General features: G+C 45.1%; 1 protein-coding gene across 8 annotated transcripts in view; it reads left to right on the top strand.

Annotated features, from left to right (window-relative positions):
• KCNQ2 (potassium voltage-gated channel subfamily Q member 2) overlaps window positions 1-18703 on the top strand; it is a 66958-nt gene extending 48255 nt beyond the window's left edge. For 3 of the 8 annotated variants that reach the window (XM_074157750.1, XM_074157747.1, XM_074157746.1), the window contains 5 exons: window positions 6865-7088; window positions 7533-7641; window positions 8177-8308; window positions 17122-17245; window positions 17984-18703. In XM_074157750.1, coding sequence (XP_074013851.1) covers window positions 6865-7088; window positions 7533-7641; window positions 8177-8308; window positions 17122-17245; window positions 17984-18703 — 1309 coding nt within the window. Of the gene's footprint in view, window positions 1-6864; window positions 7089-7532; window positions 7642-8176; window positions 8309-11200; window positions 11309-17121; window positions 17246-17983 lie in introns of all 8 variants that reach the window. The other 5 variants (XM_074157745.1, XM_074157744.1, XM_074157751.1 and 2 more) reach the window with 3 other exon arrangements.
• The last annotated feature ends 3635 nt before the right edge of the window (window positions 18704-22338 follow it).

The raw sequence follows: 22338 nt of genomic DNA, 5'->3' as shown, positions 1-22338 counted from the left end.
AGCTTCCTCCCTCTGCTCAATCACCGTTCCTTTGGCTCTCTGAACACTGCAAATTGACCTTTCCTAGTCTTGTGGCCTTTGGAAGCCATGGCTTGCCTATCTAGCACCTCTACTACGCAGCTAGAGAAGGACTAATCTCAGCCTGTCCCACCAGACGTAGGGGATACGGGTTCCCCATAGCGTTGACAATGGCATTGTGAATGGTTCTGTTTCTAGATCCCATGGGGAACAGATAGCTAGAGCAGAGAATTTCGTCCGGGCAGAGTTTCCATCTTTTTCATCAAGCTGACAATTCTTAGGCATCTTCAGACAATTCCCAGTGAGCATCCCTTAGTGCACCCATCTGATGGCCATCAGGGTACGCAGATATGTATATCTTATTTATGCATAAATACGGTGTCTACTTTCACGCCTGCCCTGGAGGAGCCTCTTCCCCCACCCCAGACACTGCTTCTCAGCAGCAAACATGCACCTTCTTGAGTGAGCGATGCCCGGAGTTTGCATGCTGTGAATGCTGGCAGGTGAACCCCATCAGCTCTTCCCCACAGCCAGGCAGGTGGAAGCCCAGGAGCGCAGGGCACCGAGTGATGCCGCATGTTTGTGAAATTGGATTTTTGCATGCTCTTTTTTGGAGTCCGTTTTAATTCTCAAAATCACCAGTCTCTCTCTCCCTCAGAAAGCCAACAAACTACAGTTTCAAAAGTACATGTCTCTCTGATTTTCTCCATTAATTGTTCCAACTTGTATCTTTTCTTTTCTTGCTACCTTTTTTCCCTACTGGCTATTTTATTATCTGTCAGTCTAGAGGCTAAGATTTGTGCCTGAGACTTGCGTGTACCAGAAGCTCAGAAGTGCTGTGGTAAATCCCATCTCTGAATGGGTAACAAAGAGGAAGGGGGCATGATCGAGGTTTCATAATAAGCAGTTCCCCGTGGTAGGAGATCCCTTGAACCTGGATAAATAGCCTGAATCGTGGAGTTAGCCTCCTGCTACGTGTTTTGACGGTGCTGTGGCCTTCCTTGAGGTTTACCCCTGAAAGGTCTGGTTTAGATATGGGGTGATCATCAGTTGCACAGACAGAATTTCAATACATTTCCAAGTGGCAAAGATTTGGTCAATAGTCTAGCTGAAAAAATAAATTATCATGACTTCTGTAGCATTTCCATTTGCTAGGTGAGGTTGTTTTATCTTTGAAGGCGAAGGCGTAGTGCAAGCAGGGACTGCTCCCCAGAGAAAGGCTCCTTTTAGTTGCTTGATGTTGAAGTTGGTTTTGTCAGAGATTAAAGCAAGCAGTGGTATTTGTAATGCTGTTCTCTCACCTGTCCATGTCCAGTTCTGTTTTCTGGAAAATCAGCCACTCTGATCTTAATGTCTTCCTTGCATGTCTTCCTAGGCATGAATTATTAATTGGTAAAGCCAGTATAATTTTTTTGTTTTCTACTGAATTCCTTCCCACTGTGGTCCTCATTTCATCTCCCCCATCTTGAGTTCTGCAAGGGAAAGGGAGGATGATACAAATTATTATCTCAAGATTGTCTTAATTCATTGGAGGCCCTGAGAAGAAGGGTTACAGACTGTGGTTTTTCCAGTCAAAAAGGAGTCTTAAACTTCAGGTTAGCTACAAGAGCATCTTTGATACCTGCATCCATCCTGAATGTAGTGTTTTACACACCGTGCTTTAGTAAAACTATAAGTTAACCTTGAAGGGCCATAAAATAATGCAAATGTCTTGTTTTCCTGGCTCCTTGGGCTACCTGCCTGCAATCCCCCACTGCACACACTCTTGGGGCAGATGCCAGCACTTTGATGCATCTAGGGCTGAGTGCTAAAAGCCTTCATCTAGGATGCATATAACAAAGTAACAGCAAACGATGAGGCAATCATGGAAAACTCAATGTAGGTAAATTAATAGAAAACTCCTTAGAAGCTGTGGTTTCTTAATGTACTAAACCAATGATCTCTAGTCAATAAATGCAATAATGCGTGTATTTTTAGACTGTAATGTAACTATACCAAGCCAGATTATCAGGTCTATCATATTCTGCTTTGTAAGAGACTTTCCTTGCATCTACTCGGAGAGATGAAGGCACCACGAAGACCTGATGGTGGGAAGAAGTAGCACACAGAGCAGTGAAGGAAAGGTGTTTGCAGAGCCCTTGACTGGCCTGCGGGTCTGGCTGCAGCGTGTTTCTTAAAGTCTTGTTTAGGAATAATCAGCCAGCTCAAAGATGCAATTTAGCTGTTTTGCTTTGCTCCTGAAATGCAAAAGAGCTGAGCTGGCAAATAACAAAAAGTTGCGAGAAGATGCAGAATATGTGTGATGTCGTGTTTGAGAGCGCTCAACATCAATTTGGGGTGAAAAAGGCTGTGTGTTAGGAAGAGAGGGGTCATTGTAACAGCAATGCTGCAAAATACCAAAGGCTGAGGTCAAAGACGTGTCTGGCTCCAGTGTCCCTTCACTTACCCGAGGTCCCACGCTACCACTGATGTGGTGGCTGCGGGGATGGTGCAGGTCTGCTCTGTCCCGTTATTATTTCAGTTACTCCCTTCAACCCACATCTAACATTGTGACTGCAGATAAAGAGGGATTACCCACCATGACATTGATCATTGGCTGACCTTTTGTTTTCCTTATGCCCAGGTTCCTCTCCTTCTAGAAACTCCATTCTCTGGGCTGAATTCACCTTTGCAATGGCTTTTCTGAAATCACTGGAGGCAGACCAGGCTTGAGCCTGGTCCTCTCTTGATTTCTGCTCTAGTCATGGCAAGTTTTGCACACACAGATGTATTTTCCTTTCCTTCATATCTCCAGTAATTGGTTTCTGCCTCTTACACCTGTGACCAGAGTGGAGCCCAGCGATAGCCACAAAGGCTATCAATCACTCTCAGCACTCCTGCCTGGTTTTAACAAGCTGTTCTCATACATCATGAGATCAGCACAAACTCTGGATTGAAAACCAGCCTCGTTTCCCAACAGGAGATAACCTCTTTCTCCTGGCTGTAGATTCTTAGAAGAATGAACACTGTTACTGGCTGAGTTCATCTGCAGAGACAGATCTGAGTCCGCTCTACTCCAACTCGGTTTGGTTAACATTTGCTGCCTCCAAAATGAAAGGAGAAAATGAAATGATTGCTCAAGCGTAGTTTAAAATCAATGACAAGACATTACAGGTGATACTTTTTATTGATCCAAAATTACTGCTAACGTAATGAGTCCACATTTTTTAAAAGTGCTGGTTTAATACTGTAGAGGACTCTGGAATGAAGCCCAAACCAGAGGGTTTCAAACAGGAGCCCAGACCCCCAGCATCCTAAAGAGGCTGATGGCAGCTTCTTTGAAGGTTAGTTAATATTTGTATCTGAAGGATAGTTCATATCACTCATATTTTGCTGCTGAGTGCTGGGCTCTTGGACATAAATGAACCTAAATGCAAAGCCCACTAATGCAGTGAGCATCTTTCAGTCAGCAGTGGGACCATGGCTTGGTCCTTACATGTTCCTCCAAGCATGGGCTCTCGTTTTGACTGGCAGCAGAGAAAAAGTCAACTTGATTGCTACCCTTTGTTAAATTCAAGTCAAAAGCTGAATGTTTTGTAAACCTTCCCCAAAGTCAGCCTGGAAACATAACTGGTTTGTTATCGGATATGGTTTTAATAGATGCCAACTGAAATTGGTTATGAAGACCTAGGAACTGAAGCCCACCCTGTTACGCTGTTACGGCTTCCCATAATCTTTGTCTCTGGTTGCAAAGCCACAGTTTTCTTTCCCTTCCCCCTGGAACGAGCAGGGCACCTGCCCCGTGCCCGCCCCACTCTTAACTATCACAATTCCCAGCTTCAGTTCATGTTGTCGTGTGTGGCTGGATTACTGCTCTCCTGACATGTCACCGACACAGGCACTTTCCACCCAGCTGAGGCTCATTTACCATCTGCTCGAGTGACATCCAAAGACCACCCCTCCCAGACACTCTGCGTCACTCTGCATGACATTCTGGTTGAATGAGAACATGATCTTGGATTAGATGACAACATATATCTCTATATATGTCTATATTTCTTTTGGACTCTTTCCTACCAGCTCCTGCAGACCCCAACAGCATCCTCCTCTGCAGGGACCGTATTTGCATGTGATTCTAGGTGTCATTTCCAATGAGAGAATTGCATGGCAGAAGGAAAAATTCAATTAATTGTTTGTGTTGTCTCATGTCGTCTATGTTAAAACAGAGAAGTTACATCAGGCGTCGGGTTTTTTTCTGAGTAGTGAGTACTCAGGAACAAAACCCACCCAGATCTTAACTGTTCATCAGATTTCTAAGCGATTTTTTAATGTGTAAAAGTGTTGCACCTCATGCTCTCGGGCTTTAAACTCTTTGCTCCTATTCCTCACCGAGTTCAATGCTTTCTTTTTTGCCTTTTGTGATTCCTGGCAACGTTCGCAGCACATTTATTGTGAGGGTAGAAAAGGGGCCCAAAGAAAAGGCCCTGCTTTACTCAGTGACAGGCAACTGGTTTTATGCTGAGATCAGTGATGGGAGCAGCTCAGCAGAGGAGGAGGCATAAAAGATTGCTTTGAATTCTGAATATTGGTGTGTTGCTGATTCGTTTTTTATAAAACTTGCTTTTAAAGACCAGGTAGTTCAACCTATTAGTACTACTGAAATGCAGTAGAATCCAGGAATATTCTTCTGCAAAATCAACTGAAATAAAGAAAAAAAATAATCCAATTGGCCTGTTTAGGATTAAACGACAAATAAATTTTCAATCTGGTTTCTAATCCATGAAACACAGAATGAGAATTGCTTTTAAACATTTGGCTCATTGTGTACGATGATTTCAGTAGCATTAGCAACTGAGGCTTACATCCAGAAAGGTATTTAGGCACATGCTTGTTCCTAGATTCCTGTGCGGATTTGTGTCTCTGATCTGATTTTCAGCTATGCTGAAAACATCTGTTGGCCTCGTGGCTTTCAGACAGACCCTGCAGGTGGGCAGCACACTGGAAATTAAATCTCTAGTCCTTACCTGAATTAAAAATGCAGCATTAATTGGAATAATTCCACCTTTTCTAACTTCGTCACGAACAAGTTTTATTTTCTCTCAAATGTATCTTTCAAGGTGGAATTGTTGCCCAGCCGGTGGCCACAGATAGCCCTGCCTGGTTACCTGGGGAACGTTCATGGGGACAGCAGTGCATCCCCGGAATCGCGCTGCGCAACTGCGGGAAATGCTGCCTAAGCACCTTTCTCTCCCTGTAAATGTTCGATGTCTCCCAATGTAAAGCGACTTTGTAAAAATAGCACCTTCTTACTCAACAAATCTGCTCCCTGTGTGTCTCCGAGTCACGTCTTCTTCCTTTACTGACACAAACAAATGTCTGTTCCCGTCAGCGCAGTACAAGCCGACACGGCTGGGGAAAAGGGAGCTGGGTTTTGCTTTGCTTCAAATATCAGCAGTTAAGTTCTGACTGAAGAACCTTGTGCCAGTTTGGAAGGCAAAGGAGGACTGTTTGGCTCTGAGTTTTGAGGTGGCGTTGCTGAGAGACAGAAAAAAAAAAAAAAAAACAACAACCCAGGTCTTTGGTTGGTGACCTGGAAATCTGATGTGGAAATCGGAATTCCTGCAATGTTCTTCCCGCAAATTGAGTCAGAACGTTTGCAGCAAAATGATAAGTGGCTGCTGCAATGGTACAGAGTATTGGGAATTAAATCCATGTTTTTACTCAGTTTTGATTCACCTATATAAAAAAATATTGGCTGTATGTGCAAGTGCCTTGCACTGGATGTCTAACCTCTATTAGTGTATTTTAATGCTCAACCGCTATTCAGAAAATATCAAATTATCCAAAACTATTTGCAGTTTGGTTTCCCCAGTGCTGTCTTGATAAAGTTGGCCCTTTCATAAAGGTTCACAAAATCTTTTTGTTTTGCAATTTTCATGTGAAAATTCATCATCTTCTTTTAATAATAAATTTCAGGATTTGGAAAATAATTCAAGCTGGGTGGTCAGCAGACTATTTCTCAGTGGGATCATCTCTGTTTCTGGGAGAGATCTTTTCAAACCATAATTACAAGGTTTTAAAGAAATGGGATTTTAGTAGAAAAACAGCAAGAAAATGCCATATTCTGAAGTCATAAAATTTTGCTTTGCGTGTTTATGACACCCGTAGCAGACATGCAGGTAGATGTTAGCTAGCTTTTAGATCAAATCTTTATAGGATACAAAGGAGTTGCACACTTAAGTGTTCGTATTTAAGCATTTAAATTTATGACTGAGAAAAGAGGAACTCTTTACAATATACAAAAGGGGCAGATCATGTTTTAAGAGGAAGGAAATACAGGAGTTGAAGAAAGGGAAAGGGCAGGTCTGAGCACCAGACGTGAAGCGTTTCCAAGAGAGTTAAAAATTTTAAAGGCTTTTTTAAATTAGTATTTCTCTGACCAGATACAGGGTTTTGGAAGGCAGTTGTGAAAGAAAAGCTTCCTCGCTCGTGATCGGAGCCGATCAGTGATTTAAGGAATCATAACCTCATTGTTTAACGTCATTCTGTCCCGCCAGCCCTGACATCCCACAAGGGGCTTCTGTTTAAGTCCTCATTATTTTCTCTCTCTTAATAACCATTCCCATTTCACTCATTATGGCGGAAACATTTCTACAATGCTTTCTTTAAAGAAAAAAAAAAAAAAGAAAATAAATATATATATTAAAAAAAAAAACAAAAAAAAAGCCAACAGCAAAACTACATCTCACTGCTGCTTGGAAGTGCTCTTGGTTTCTAATGGCTGGTGGGGAAGGACTGCGTGGTTTCCAGAATGACTCCTCCTGCTGTCTCCTTTTTGTCTTTGTTTCAACGTGTTTCTCTGAACAGTCAGAAGGTCAGTTTGAAAGATCGTGTCTTCTCCAGTCCCCGCGGTGCTGGCACCAAAGGGAAAGGCTCTCCACAGGCTCAGGGCATCCGGAGGTCCCCCAGCGCTGACCAGAGCATCGAGGACAGCCCAAGCAAAGTCCCCAAGAGCTGGAGCTTCGGAGACCGCAGCCGAGCCCGGCAAGCTTTCCGCATCAAGGGAGCGGCATCGCGGCAAAACTCAGAAGGTGAGGACTTGGGACACTGCCCTGGACCCCAAAGCCTTGTCCAACCCAACGTCTTCTCCATCTCAACCCAAGAAGGGCAGAGCTACCAGCCTACATAAATGGTGCCTACATAAATCTCCTTCCCCTTCCAGTCCTTTAGCTCAGAGTATAATAAGAGATAAGAAAACCCCTGTTGACACCCATGATAATGTATATATTTACGTATATAGGGATGGGGAAAGGAGGAAGAGTCAGGCATCTAGAGATGGGTGAGAGCTGCAGTTGGTATTGCTGGATGTCACCATAACACGTCTTGGGAAATGCTCCCATCAGGATGCTCAGCAAAGATATCTCTTGTGCTTCCCCCTGGAATTGCTGTTTGTGATCCCACTTGCATTTTCTTGCGCGGCACCGGCACGGGAAATGGTAACACGTTGTCTTTATTCCTCCCTCTCCCAAACCCAGAAGCAAGCCTCCCCGGAGAAGACATTCCTGATGAGAACAAAAGCTGCAACTGCGAGTTTGTGACGGAAGATTTGACACCAGGACTGAAAGTCAGCATCAGGGCAGTGTGGTAAGAGAGAGAGGGGGGAAGTGGTCTGGAAAAATAAATAATAGGGGGGAAAAAAAAGGAAATTTAAAGTCCAAGCAAAGGCGGCAAATGCTGAAATGTCTGTGCTGCAGGCTGTTTTTCCCCTGGGTGGCCTGCTCTCCTTTGCAGAAAATTCTGCCAGAAAGGGTGATTTTTGCTGAGGGAAGGAATAAATGGAGAAACAGGAAAATTCCCCGCAGGGATGCATCCAAATGATCGCTCTCACCAGCTTTGAGATTTACTGCTGACATTTAGAAAAGCGGTGCAGCGAGGACATTCGCACAGCTGATAGTCCGAGGGGCATCGGGGACCCCCCGTCGCAGATAGGGCTTCAGCCACAAGCCCCCGCAATCTCCCTCTCCTCTCCTATTGCCGCGTCCGCTCCCAAACCCACAGGACCGGGATTTATTCCATTTTCCTTCCAAAGCAGCTCCCTGTGGTGTTTTTTATCTGCTACTAAGCAGGTCAGGCTGCAGCCCAGGGACTGTATTTTCTTTTTCCTCTCCATCTCCTGCAGCATTATGAGATTTCTCGTCTCCAAGCGCAAGTTTAAGGAGAGCCTTCGGCCCTATGACGTGATGGATGTCATCGAGCAGTATTCAGCTGGTCACCTGGACATGCTCTCCCGGATTAAAAACCTTCAGGCCAGGCAAGAGACCCCTCTCTTTGCTTCATTTTTTCACTGTTTCTTTGTTCATTATGGAGGCATGCCCAGGAGAGAGACACTTTCTTTTGCAGCTACAACTTATTCTTTTTCTTCCTGAGAGAAAGTCTCAAGGAAAACACCGGTGCTTGTGGCTGGAACCCACAGGGATGAGCAGGGAAGGGACTGCAAACGGTGGTATTATACCACCAAAGTTGCCTTAATGCCCACCCCAGGACATACACACATAAAACACGCCTCCTCCAGGCTTTATTTCGGGAATTTCTGTCATTACAGTATATCCCATAGGTACAGTACGTGTGTTATCTCTGTGGTCCTCCTGGCACGATAGCAAAGGTTCGGTGCCGCAGTTTTAAAGCTAATCTGGCTAATTTGGTACCTTTCTGGGAGTGATGCAAAACCGTATCTGGTGTGGTGGGTGTGAGGGTAGGGTGTGAGGTGTCTGGGATGGGCAGAGGGTAGGATACTAAGCTGGTTTAGGAGGAGTCCCTCCTCGGATGGTACAGTCTGGTGAAAGTACGTGCAGATGGGGATTTCTCATCCAAGCCCACCGACCGAGGTGTGGATTCACTGAGCTGCATTTCAGCCTCTCTGCTCAAATTTTAGGAGGAGATTAGTTACTTTTAGCAGAGGAAGAAATGTGAAAAACGGACAAAGGGAACCAAGAAGGGCATTTAAAACTTCATTTTCCACTATGATCACCCAATTATTTCTCCTGCAAAGAAACCCAGGCAAATTTGGTCTCCCCTGAACAGAGGACCTGAGCTAAACCTTTTTGTTGGACGGCTCCTCCCTCAGCCCTGATGTCCCACCTTGAACGCCAGACCCCAAACCCCCAACACCCCCCAGCTGGGTTGGCTCAGCAGAAATAGCCCCAGATCTGCTGAGCTTGAAGGACACTCAGAACAGAGCCAGGGCTTGGCCATAGGCTATCTCCAGTCAAAATAATTTACCATTTACTTTTACACTTGGAGAATGAAACTATTTCCCTTGACGGCTGTGGCAGCCCAACTTTCTCTAGAAGCCATTGGAGAAGTTTCTCTTTAATTTCAAACCCACCTAGGTCCCTGGCAAAGTCAGCAAATGTGCAAAAAAATGTGTTTGGGTATGCAAACAGCTAATAGGAACCCCGAGAATAGAATAGGAAAACTGTCTTAGGAAAAAGAGGAATCTCTCTTCTCCCATTAACCTCTCAGAGACCGTTTTAACTCTGCTATTTTTGATCTTCAAGCAGCAGAGGTAACTTTCTCAGCCTTGCTCCATGCTGTGCATTTCCCATTTCCAGATATGCAACCAGAAGGTAAATTCTCCCTTGCGATGGAGACTAAAATATCCTGGAGAATTTCCTGTCATTGAGGTGCTCACCCTCATTCAGTACAAATTCAATTATTATAGATCCAAGGTATGTAGCTGAATCTGGAGAGGGAAGAGGAAGAGAAAGGGATTTATATTTCCTAATTTTAACAACCTGAAACATGAGGCCTCCAGTCTGCCTCCACAGTGGGTAGTGAGCCGTTGGGTTGTCATCTCCACTGGGTCAAGGTGGGACACCAGAGTTTTCAACGCCCCGAGCTGGTGTGGCAGATTGCCTCACCATCCACTCAAGTCTCCCGTCCTTCAAGTTGGTGTGCTGCAAAGACAAAGTGGTTTGGTTGGCTTCTTTTTGGGGGGAGTTAGGGTAGGCAATGGCAGCTTTCAAAGACCAGTCTGATCCTCCTCTCAGCTGTACCCATGGGACTGCGAGGCTGAGGTTGCTGAGGTTGGGCTAGGCTATCCACCCCAGTGCAGGGAAGTCAGGAGGACCAGGAGCTGCTTTAAAAGTGTGAAGTACCTGGATTTGGGCTCCAGGGCTACCAGGCAGCTTCACTGGTTTCACTGTCCCCGCTGAGCAGAAGACCAGTGATGGTGATGGGAGCAGACCCCCTTGGGGTCATCCTTTGAAGAACTCATCACCATAGCCAGATGGGCACCAAGAGGTCCCATGGCTGGTCACCTGCCCGGTAGAACTGGGAGGGCCACCTTCTAGATGAGGTGTGTGCCTGGAGTAGCCATGGGCAACGTTGGAGCATGACCAACTGGTGCTAGAAGTACAGTGGAGCCCAGGGAGGTTGTCACAGGCCAGCTCAGAGGAGAACAGATACTTTTATTTCCCTTCCCATCAGCAAAGCACTGTGTTCTCCTCGCCAGCTCAGCTTGGCAGGGCTGGCTGTGACCTCCCATAGCCAGGGTTTTGGTGGATTAAAGCTGCATTCCAGGAAATTTCTGGGGTGTTTACATGCGGTTTCCTCTTTAATCATTAATGTCTCTGTCACTGTGGTGTGTCTGTAACGTGCTCTTTTCAGTGTTGTGTTCACGCTGTCTTGTGTCTCATCCTGACACCTTGCCAGCCATGGATGTCTCCCATTCATTGAGTTACACAGTCCTGCAGCGTATCTCACCGACTCCAACGACTCATGCTTTTCTCAACTAGCTGAGGATGTGTTATCTAGCACTGGAACTTAAAGGAGAATGAATATATGTTGTTTCATATCCAACCACTTCAGTGGGATATTGCTACACATATGCAAATATATTCCAGAGGGTAAAGCATGTTGCCTGTTATATCTGGGGCGGGGGGATCTCCTAAGGATGGTTCAGTGGGGCCTAAATCTCCAGATCTTACCCCAGGGTGGGTAAGACTCTGGCTTTCACTGACAACCAGGTGGTAGGACAGAGCCTTCTGTTTCCAGAGGAATATATTTTCAACGTCTCTCTCTTTCTTTCTCTGTCGTTCTGTTTTTCAGTTGTTTCTTTCTGCAACTTTTCTGACCAACTTTTCTCTACGTGTTGCTTCATTATGCATTTTGCTGGTGTCTTTTTTCTTATTTACTTTGCCAGGATAGATATGATTGTGGGTCCCCCGCCCCCTTCAACTCCCCGGCATAAGAAGTATCCAACCAAAGGACCCATGTATTCTTCCAAAGAATCTCCCCAATACTCGCCTAGGTTAGGATTCACCAAATGCCGCTTTCTCTGGATTTTTCATTTGCTTAATGTCAAACCCCTTTCATGCCAGTTATATGACGGCATTTATCACTTAGCAGTGCAGCTTGCTAAATCATGACTCAGAAGGGCTTGCTACTCTGGGTATGCTCTGATTTACTTTCCATAATGAGCTTTCACACTAGGCAAGCCAAAGGAAAAAAAAAAAAAATCAGGGACTTTCATACAGTCATCAATAACCATCAATTTCTTCAGCTAGCGTATTTTCTATTTTCAGTCTTCTTCTAGGTGTTAGAAAGCAAAAACATGTCTTTTTAAAATCTCATATTTTATAAGACTTTCTTCAGATGTAAAAGGTGGAATATTTACCCACAAAGCCAATAAAATGATCTACTTTCTAAAAGATGAAACACTCCACACGCAAGGAAAGGAGCCTCTTGCAGCTCTTTGTACTATGAAATGAGTTTACTTCAGTGGGCAAAGTAAGAATGAAGTGTTTCACACCCGATGAACACGGTGGTCTCTTTTTCTTGCTGATGCAACTCTACCGACCACAGAAGAAAAACATTCTGTTAAAATATTTCAACCACGGGACTCATATTCCAAAAAAAAAAAAAAAATATCCTGATTTTACAAGCAAGCAGAAGAGCAGGAGTCAAACCCAGCCCTCAGTCACGCAGCGAGGTTTTTCTCATTGCCCTTATTAAGTTCTCTCCTTAGGTAAAACTGTAGCCAAAGCTGATGCCACGAGGAACATATTCTCCCTGAATTTCCCATTTGAGGGCATTTTGAGGTCTGGTCAGCAGGGCCATGAGCTGAGCTTTATTTTCACCTTGTATTGAGACCACTGGAGCCCAAGGCAGGTATAAATATTTGCCAGAAAGTAATTTTCCAAGCACAAATAGTAGATGATTTTTAAATGCAGCAAGCTTAGCCTCAAATATTTTTTTTTCTAAATATATTTGCCCTCCCTAAGAGCTAATACATGACAAATCTCTTGATTTTTATTTAAGCTGCTCTGAGTAATCTTCACTAGAGGAATGTGAGTAAAAGGAATATTGAAAGCTTACCTTTTCCCACTCAGCCAGCTCAAAGATTAAAAAAAAATAAGAGAATTTTCCAGAAGCCCCAAGCTTTATGCTTGGAAAATGATGCTCTCAGAAAAGCATTTTTCCCATTTCTCCTCCCTGCCAAATGATGAGGCCCGAAACTGGTCTTTAAAAATTAAATAACTTTCTTATCTGCAGAAACATTTTGATTTTAAAATAAAAATACATATTCAAAAGGATTTAGTTGTATTTAACGTATAAGATTAGGTGTGCAACAAGCCTTCACTAGAGGCAAAATTTTTCATGTGAAAGCTTGTGCCTTGCACACAGAAAAGCTGATCGATGGATAATAGGGGAGGAGGCCCATCACCTCACACTGGGATGTTTATTTTATTCAATCCAAGTCTGTTGCTGTATCAGCTTAATGTCAATGACTTTCCCCCCCCTGTTTTTACAGTTTCTAATAGTGATGGCCAGATTAAAAATCTGTTTGCACATGCCCACTAGGCTCCTGGGACATTAAGACTTCTTTTAATAATTGCTCCCTTTTTTATTGAATTTCTTCATTTATTCTTTATTGAGCTGTGGCTGAGAGGCTCCAGAAAGCAGCAGAGTACAGAAGGCTGCTGAAATTTCTGCTCCCACCCATTAAAAGCCTTGTGCTCTGCTTGATTTGAGGCAGCTGCATCCTCCCACAGACACTGGTGGGACTTGTGAGGTGCACATGGTGCCCAATGGATGGAAACCAGAGCTCTGAGCAGCCCCATCCCAACTCCAAAAACTCTGGGTCAGACTCAGCTGCTGCCATGGCCTTCATCATCTCAGCGCCACGTGTGTCCGTTCTATGGGGACATGCGCTGTGGGGTCCCCATGGGCTCCACCATGGAGCTCCATCCCTTTTAGACTGCACTTCCCTGTTTTAGCCAAATGCTGTCCAGAGAAACAAAACCATAGGATGTCCCATGAGGTGTCTCCACCCTGTGGATTGCATTGTGGTGCTCTAGTGACAAGGACTCTGTTTAACCAAAAAGGCTTCTGCAGGTAGCTCCCAGCAAAGGCAACTGGATACTTGTGGAAGTCGACAGCTGTGGTTTGGCTGAAGGTGTTTGCTCCATGCAAACGCAGGCAGTTGCACACACAGACAATTTGGATTAAATTCCCTTGATCAGCTAATTTAACACAGAACAGGTGCAACCTCAGCTGTAATTTTTAGACAAGAGATATTGGTCAAAATATGTGTAGAGCAAACTTTATTGCCAAATGAGAAGGTAAGTAGCCAGTCCTGTGACATGGATGAAGGGGGTTTGGCTTCAATGCCTGGATTGTGTACAAAAAAAATATAAGAGATAAAGAAAAAAAAAGAAAAGAATTGAATATATATTCCCAAACACTTCATTTTTATCTCATTTGAGCCGTTTGACCTTTTGATGTCTGCTTCTGGCCCGAGGGTGACATATTACACCTCTTTGCATGCACTGTTAGCATGAAGCATAATGAAGCATGAGAAAACCTGCACTGTGGCTGATGCAAGACTTTACATTTTTTTTTGTATCATTAGAAAGAAGGAAAGATACCAAAGTTCACTTTAAAGAGCAACCCCCCTTTCTCTCTCCCTCCCAAACTAAGACCCAGCAGAGCCTATCAAGGACAGCAGATGGCACAGTTTGTCATGCATCGTTAGAAATCTCTGAATCCTCTTCTGCCACAAAGGGAAAAATACAGGGCTGACTCTTCCAAAGCCTCAGCTGAATTCTTCCCTCTGCACATGTGTGTTCGACACAGCCAAGAAAAGTGTGGGGAAGGCAGAAGCCTCCCCATGGGATGTAATGCAGAGGTGGGATTTGGTGTCTCAGAAGATTTGTGGTCCTTTGTCATGCAGTAGGAACATACACTATCCCCCTCTGCTCGCAAAGGTGAAATATGTTTGCTCTTCTTCATCTTTTGAGCTTTGTTGCCCAATTTGGACGGAACTTCAAACTCTTTTATCGTGGCTAAAAGGACCTCCTGCTCTTTGCGTTGCTCAGTTAGGCACAGGTGGGTTGGGAGCTTGCAGGGAAATTCTTCTCTTGTATCAGATAAGGCACAAATGAAATCTCTGCTCTTTGCTGAGGGTAGGAGCACTCTCCTCTGATCTAACTTCTGCCATGGGAAGGGAAGGGGTGGGAGACCTTGAGCCTGGTTTTTCCCATCAAGACTGGATTTGGTTCACTTTCTTCCCTCTCTGCACTGAAGTCAGTGGTCCACATCTGCCCACCGCACCTCCTCAGTGCAGACCCTGCCTCCAGGGCGAGATCTGGCTCTCTAGTTTCTCAGAGCTGTGGAAGATGATCACCTCAGGAGTCATGACTATGTAAAAGTATAGACACGAAGGGAATGAATCCATCAGGATTTGCCCTGGGCTCTGGTATCAAGACTATATGGGCCACGGCTCCTGAATGCTCTATGAAGTGCTTCAGTCCTGCTTTTAAATCACAGCAGGTCAACAGACATGTTGTTTCCAGCCTGAAGGTGATGGAAGAGGTTAGTGGTTTTCTATATGATACTAGTGATCACTCCATCTGTGAAGAGCCAGCTGGCCTCCTGTGCTTCGCATGGGTTGTGTGAGGTTCACTTACTGGATAACTCTCCTCTTAAGGACATAGAAGAGAGCAGAAGTCCTTCCTCAATTTCTGCCAGATTAGAAATAGGGTTGCACTAGAATATTTCTGCTCTTATGATATTCCGTAGCATGGCAATGTTCAGTTTTCCTCTCTGTGTTACATTCTGTCCTGGCCCCTGCTGTACTCAGCAACCATTGAAGGACATCTCATTTCCATTAGTGGACACATTTCAGTGTTAGTGCTGTGCTAGATGGGACATGAGGACAGAGCACCCTGATTTTTCTTGGCCTTACTCAGTAGCATTTAGACTTTGGACCTCTTTAAACGCACGTTCGTTGTTTTACTAGTCTACTTGCTTGTGCATACAGGAGAGGAGTTCGTACAGTGGCTGTACTACGCCTTGACTTGTGATTCCAAACCAAGGTAGCCCGAGGTATCCAATTTAATACCTCTTTGCTTACATGGTGACAACATTGTTGTAGGATTTCTCGTGCTGTATGTCATGTCAGTATTTGCATCCCTTGTGGGGAGTTCCTGTACATGTCAGTAATTTGCTTCTCCCATTACAAGAGAGAAATAAGGCATGCATATTCCTCACACTTGTAATTATAGCACTTGGTGCTCCTTGTACTCCTGCGCTTATATTGCTAAGCAAAGGATCAAACATGACTTTTTAAACAGAACGGTATTCTCTCGCATCCCTGCCCAAATGAAGTATCTTCTGGGATCAAAGATAAACTCTAAAATAATTGTTGGCTTCTATTTTCTGTCCTTGGTGTGATGTGCTCATCCACTTCATCTCTTTGAGCCAGACCTTCTGATGCTGTAAACTGCTGTTGCTCTAATATAAGCCAAGGGAGCCACACCGGTCCATACCCACCAATATCTGTCCCTTAATGTCAACAGCCAACATACGTATTAAGTCCCTGTCAAATGTAAAGAAAATAGATGGCTCTTGTGTTGGAAATAGCCTCACGTCTCATTCCTTTCCTTGGTTTTTGTTTTTTCATTTTCCCCTGTCTGTCTGTGTTCAGCTCCTTCCTTTTCCTCCTCCTGGTGCATGGACCCATGGCCCACACAGCAGAACTGCGTAAGAAGCATTTTGAGTTTTCCGCTCAAGATACCTCAACTTGGTTTCAGTCAGATTAATTAACCCTTCTTTTCCCCTGCCACCCTTACGTTTGGTGCATTATGCAAGAGTAAAGTTTGCCTGGTGTAGAATTAGGTTATAAACAGGGCTGCCATTAAGAAGCTGTTCCAAAACTGAGCTGCTCCTCTGACTTCTGAGGGATCAAGAGGCCCCAGTGGTTACTCTCTAGAAAATTTATGTTCGATATCTCAAATAAAATTGACTTCCAGCTTCCAAACTGGCTCTGCCGTCCTTCCTCTGCATGCAGAGCTGTATATCAACCCAGGCGTTTCTAGACTGGGAGCGAGGAGTTGCAAATGTAATGTGAGTAAAGAAGTTAGTGCCAAACAACATGCCCAGGAGCTTTAGCTGCTGATTTGGCAGGAGTGTCCTCTGCTGTTACCTGCTTGGAGCCCTGCTAATAGAAACCATCTAACGATACAGGTGTGAATTGACGTAGCATTGAGATGAAGACAATTTGGTAACGTTTGGTGAGTTATGACCAAATTAAAGCTTGATGTAACTCCACTAAACCAGTTAGCACTACACCTGTTCATCTGGGTCTTAGGACAGCCGGCTCATTTTTGTGGGCATGAGAATTACACACTTACATTTGCATCAAGGAGAGGAAACTGCTGCAAAGTCTGAAAAAAATCCCATTCCCACATGCTAGACAGAAAACTTGATCTTCCCCCAAAGTAATATTTTTTCAGTACAAATATGAAGTTAATTCATTTGGAAGAAAGCCAGTTAAAGAAATTCTTTGCAGTGGGTAAATTTACTGTGCATAATGTGCCAGGTTTTATCTGTATAAACAGAAATGGATAATTTCAAACTCTGCTAATACTGCTCTGAATTTTGCATCTGAATTAACACTTCAGTGCCACTGCGTGTCTGTGAGTAATTTGGAGTGTTAGTTGGGCGAGAGGCTGTTGCTTTGTCCCACGGAAGCGCGACAAGCGGAGCCCTCCTCGCCTGCTGCCTCCAACTGACTCCAGGTCCTTTTCCGGGGGCGGGGGGACTTTCTGATCCCGGTAGAGTTGACCAGATCGTTGGGAGAGGATCCTCCATGACTGACAAGGATCGGACCAAAGGGCCAGCGGAGGGGGAACTGCCTGAAGACCCCAGCATGATGGGCAGGCTTGGAAAAGTTGAAAAACAGGTATATTGGGTCAGGAGGGAGTTCTTACCAGAGGATGTTCCTTTGCGTTGTTGTGTGTGTTGCGTTGTGTTGTTTTTTTCTTGCCTTGTTTTTCCCCAATGGGACATTACCATTTAGAAAAAAAAATAAGAGCTAAGAATATTTTGAAAAAGAAATGAGGTGGATGTTATGAAAGGGCACTAAATATCTTGGAAGCCTAAGTACTCCTTTCAAAACAGGCACTTTGGAGTCCTTGACATAGAGTATTTCTTTTTCAGGGAGTTTACCGAAAGTCTACATTATTTTTTAAAATGTCACATTGGTTTCTTTGCTACCATACTAGACAGGTTTCAAATAAGTCCATGAGCCTGACTGCTGGCCTTGCCAAAGATGAAGATCTGACTAGAGGATAAGGCTCAGAAATCCCCGTGGCCACCTGAGCCCAGGCAAGTGCCAAATGCAGAAAAGAACTGAAAGGATGTGAGTGTGCTCCAGATTTCCTGGAATTTGGTGCCTGTCAAAAAGATGATGGGAGCTTAAGGAAAACCCTGTAACAAGGTGGAGAATTAAATGCTTCAGAATAGGACAATTAACTATTTACTAAATTTTGGTTTGGTGTAGGTCAGTGTAGGCAGAGGTTATCTATGAAGCCCAGCCCCACACTTGTGCCCAGATGGGTTGGAAGTTGCTGGTACTCAGGATGTTAATGTGCTTCAACCTGCGTGCCGCCTGTAGCCCTAGAACTGTGGTGTTTTGCAGGTTCAGTCAATGGAGAAGAAGCTGGACTTCCTGGTGAACATTTACATGCAGAGGATGGGCATCCCACCAACAGAGACGGAGGCTTATTTTGGGTCCAAAGAGCCAGACCCAGCACCTCCTTACCACAGCCCTGAAGACAGCAGGGAGCACATTGACAAGAACGGCTGTATCATCAAGATCATCAGGTCCACCAGCTCCATGGGTCAGAAGAACTTCTCTGCCCCGCCAGCCCCGACCAACACATGCCCGCCCTCAACGTCATGCCAGCAGCAGGTCTACCAACGGCAAAGCCATGGCTCCTCGCCCGTTGGAGACCCCGGCTCGCTGGTCCGCATCCCACCTCCGCCCTCTCACGAGCGCTCCTTGTCAGCATACAGCGGTGGGCACAGGGCGAGCGCAGAGTACCTGAGGAATGAAGACATTACAACCAAACACCACGAGAGTGCCATGAGAGACAGCGACACGTCCATCTCCATCCCCTCGGTAGACCACGAGGAACTGGAGCGCTCTTTCAGCGGCTTTAGCATCTCCCAGTCCAAAGAGAATTTGGACATCCTTAACAACGGTTGCTATGCAGCCGTGGCCAAAATCAGACCCTACATTGCAGAAGGGGAATCAGACACCGATTCTGATCTCTGCACGCCCTGTGGTCCTCCTCCCAGGTCAGCCACGGGTGAGGGACCCTTCAGTGACATGGGCTGGTCAGCCCCCAGGCAGTGAAGCCTTCTCGCAGTCACCGAGCCACGTCCGAGCGCTGGCAGCTGCCCGCTCCAGCTGTCCACGCGTTGAACTTCTCAAGGAGATTGACAGCTAAGGTTTTCCTCCTTCTAGGACATCCTTAGCTGGTGGATAATTTCTTGCAGCTTACTCTGGGGGGTGAACGAGCAGGTCCAAGCCTGCACGTGTGGAAGAGGTGACGGTGGTGAGCGAACTGGAGCCGTGAAGTCCAGATTTCTTTCATACTCTTTCTAAGATCATTAGGTGAAATTATGTCGTGGTGCAGGGTAGGTAATTTGCATTTCTTGGGAATCTTCAGAAGTGCAGGGCAGGAATAAATCACCCGGCCAGGGCTTTTGGAGGTCACAGTAACTGGTGGCTGACAACTGTTAGGTGGAAATTGCCACATCATGTTACTGGTGATTACACCTTTGGGTATTTTGGAGTCGCGGAATGAACACGTGTCTGTTTCTGGCTTAGATTTCAGGTCACATGTAATTAGGGGGGCGTTGTTACTCTCTGGTCCTTCATTAACCGTCAGGAAGGTGTCATAATTCCAATATAATACATGGAAATGTTGCATAGCCCCTGGAGGAGAGGGTTGGTGGCTGGAATACTTGTATGAACAAGAAGACGTGGCTTCAAAGTGGGACAGGTTGGGATACTGCTCTGAACCTGAACGGTTTGGAAATTAGCCCATCTTACGAAATTGAAAAACTCAGAAATGTGAGCTTGAGTGCAAGAAGAGAGACCACCCAGAGAGCAGAGAAAGGAGACAGAGAAGGAGGACAAGAGACTACGGGGCTGGAATTTTATGTTTTAAACCATGTATTATATGTAATTATCTCTCCTCCCATTGACAACGGACCTGGAGATGCTTTGGAAGCAAAGGCAAACCGAAGGCAACCCCTCTGGAGGGCTGCCACGGTGTGAAGCCATTCTCGTGGCCAGCAGTGCTGCTGTGGAGTCACAGCCACACCAGGCCAAAGGGAGAGGGCGGATATGCAAGATGCTGTGGTCCCCGCATTGCTGCAAGTTAAGTGCTGAGCTCCATCCTTTTGAAGCCCTGTTGGTCATAGCGGGCACTTTTCTTACCGTTTGCATTGTGCCTGAACACTTTTGCACACACTATGCCCCGTGAAAACCTCCCCTTTCTTCTTCTTCTGCCCTGCCACGAATCTCACACCCATGTTCTCGGGACATCCTTTGGTTTTGTTTGGATCCCTCAAGCTGAGTTAAGAGGTGCTTCTTCATTTCTTCATGGTCTTTCAGAAGCCTCTTACCTGTGCTTGCCCGCAAGTTGTGCCAATCCAAGTCTGCCCAGTTTCGTTGTTGTTAAAGTACTTTCTCTTGGAAAGATCTTTGTGTTGTTACCAGGATCCTCAGCAGCGCGTTCAGCTGGGGGAAGGCGAGGGGAAAAGTGACGCTCAAAGTTTCTTTTGGGACCAAAACGAAGTCACAAAGTGATCCTTTACTTGAATAGGTTGGTGAGGTGTTTTTGGAAGGGGGTGGATCAGGAGAAGTATTTGGGATTCATCTCCAGGGCTGGGACACAGTGGCTGGCATTGCGCCTCTGAACCCTCCTGTGCATCTACAGCCCAGATCCCGCATGTGTTTTCTGCTGGGGCTGAGCCTGTGATTTCAAACCCCATCTCTCCACGTTTTTCCTGTGTCGTATCAAGAGCCTGCTAAGGGTATTTAGGTGACAACTTCAATTTTGTGTGGCCTTTGGTTGTGAGAGGTTGAACATTGACTTCCTTGGGGTGAAGGGAGAATCATAGCCTTTTTCTCTCCTGTTTGCTTGACCAGAGGCAGCAACCAGGGGAGACCCAGGACTATTTTGGCCTTAGGGCAGATATAAGTGCAGTCTGGCAGCTTGCAGACAGGGAATAAAACTGTCACTTTTGCTAGTGCTGAGGACCATCACGCAGGTCTTTGCATGAGATTGAGGAGTGGGGAAAGGCTCTGCACAATTTTTCCTGCCATTTTTTACCATTCAGGAGGGGAAAATATTTTTCTTAGAGGGTACCTCGGCTTCCAGCCATGATAGTTTTTTTCTTTCCCACTTGATCCATTTTTTTGTTACCTCCTGCAATTTTTCTCTCTCTGCTTGTGCTCCCAAGCTCCTTCTTGGCTCCAGATTTCTTTGTGCAAAGTGAACCCAGTGATGCCTTTGGCTTCCATGCAGAGAAATGTTTAAATGCGAAATGGCTGCAAATTGTGCAGATTTGCCCCTGGCATGTTGCAAAATGATGCTTTCTGGTAGGGCAAGAAATGTCAGCAGGTCCCAAATCAGACTTGGTGGTGGTTTCTGGTGACCACAAGAATGGAAATTGCATTGGGTGAGGCAAAAGTCAGCATTGCTCCAGCCAGCTGCTCACTGCAAATTTTGCCCAAGTCAGAGATAACAAAGATTTATTATCTTATTTTTTTGCAATCACTTTTCAAGGCCTGCTGGAAATTTGGCGCAGAAGGGTATGATATAAAGGGTATGATAACCAGGTGAGGGTGATGTCATACGGTCCTGCTGCAACACAGGTACATGACCGGTTTTTAATATAGGAGGCAAAGCAAACAGGACTTCAAGGCACAATTTTTGTGGGATGTTAATTTTCATCATGTCCTGATTTTGAAGCCCTAGTGGCTTTATTTTGAATGTCCATTTCCTGCTTCTTATTGCGAAATCCCTTTCTCCTGCCCAGATGACGTTACACCCTTGAAAGCAGATACTGCCAGTGTATCCTGAGGAGTCACAATTCCACTGTGTCCTCTGAGTTTTCCACAGATTGAAAACTGGCAGTATGTTACTTCATTTAGGGACTGCATAGGAATAATTGTGTTTTCCCTCTTCAAGTTACTACACCAGGGTTTATAAAGATCTTCTGACTTGTAGCTTTAGAAGGTGTTGGATTTGTCCCACAATCACTGATTACAGAAAACTGGTTTATATACGTGCAGCACAGATTGTATCTTGCTGCTACAAGTTTCACATAGAAACTTTTTTGGAAGGTGTAAGAAATATCCCACCTTTATCTGTGGCATAATGTCAAAGAAATGCCTCCATCCGCAACCATGCCACAAATCATCACTTCACTTCTCATTCATCCAGTGTATCATCTGAAAAGACCTGGATTTTTGGGTTAACTTACACCAGAATTAACTCCAAATAATGCTTCTTATTTCCATGGAATTATTTATGCCTGCATAAATGATAGCAGAGCCTGCCTGTTGCTTATTGACATAAATAATTTAATTCCTGTCCTAAATCACAGTCCAGTACTTCCTGCAGGGTCTTCTCTTTCAGTCCCTCAGTTCCCCCCTGCCTGTATCTCACACTCCTGGTGGTAATCTCCCACAAGACGTCTAAATCACTAGATTAAAAGAAAATAAATCTGTTTTGTTTTGCTAATACAGCAGTCCCAATGATAAAGACCTTTAAAAGGATGGACAGGCAAACTTTGTCCCTCTGCTGAGCCTCTCTCAGGCTGGTCTTTGCTCCCCTGTTCCTCCCAAGTCTGGTTCTGTATTTTTTGGAGGACAGAAACAAGTTTTAGACAATGCCAAGTGTGGACAGAGGAGACCAAAATGAGGTGGAGAAGGTGTGAAAGCCAAATTTCCAGCAGGCCATCTCAAAGTGC

The sequence above is a fragment of the Numenius arquata genome, chromosome 12, assembly GCF_964106895.1.
Source record: "Numenius arquata chromosome 12, bNumArq3.hap1.1, whole genome shotgun sequence".
NCBI lineage: Eukaryota > Metazoa > Chordata > Aves > Charadriiformes > Scolopacidae > Numenius > Numenius arquata.
Note: the sequence above shows the minus strand (reverse complement) of the source record. Positions and strands in the feature narration are given on the sequence as shown.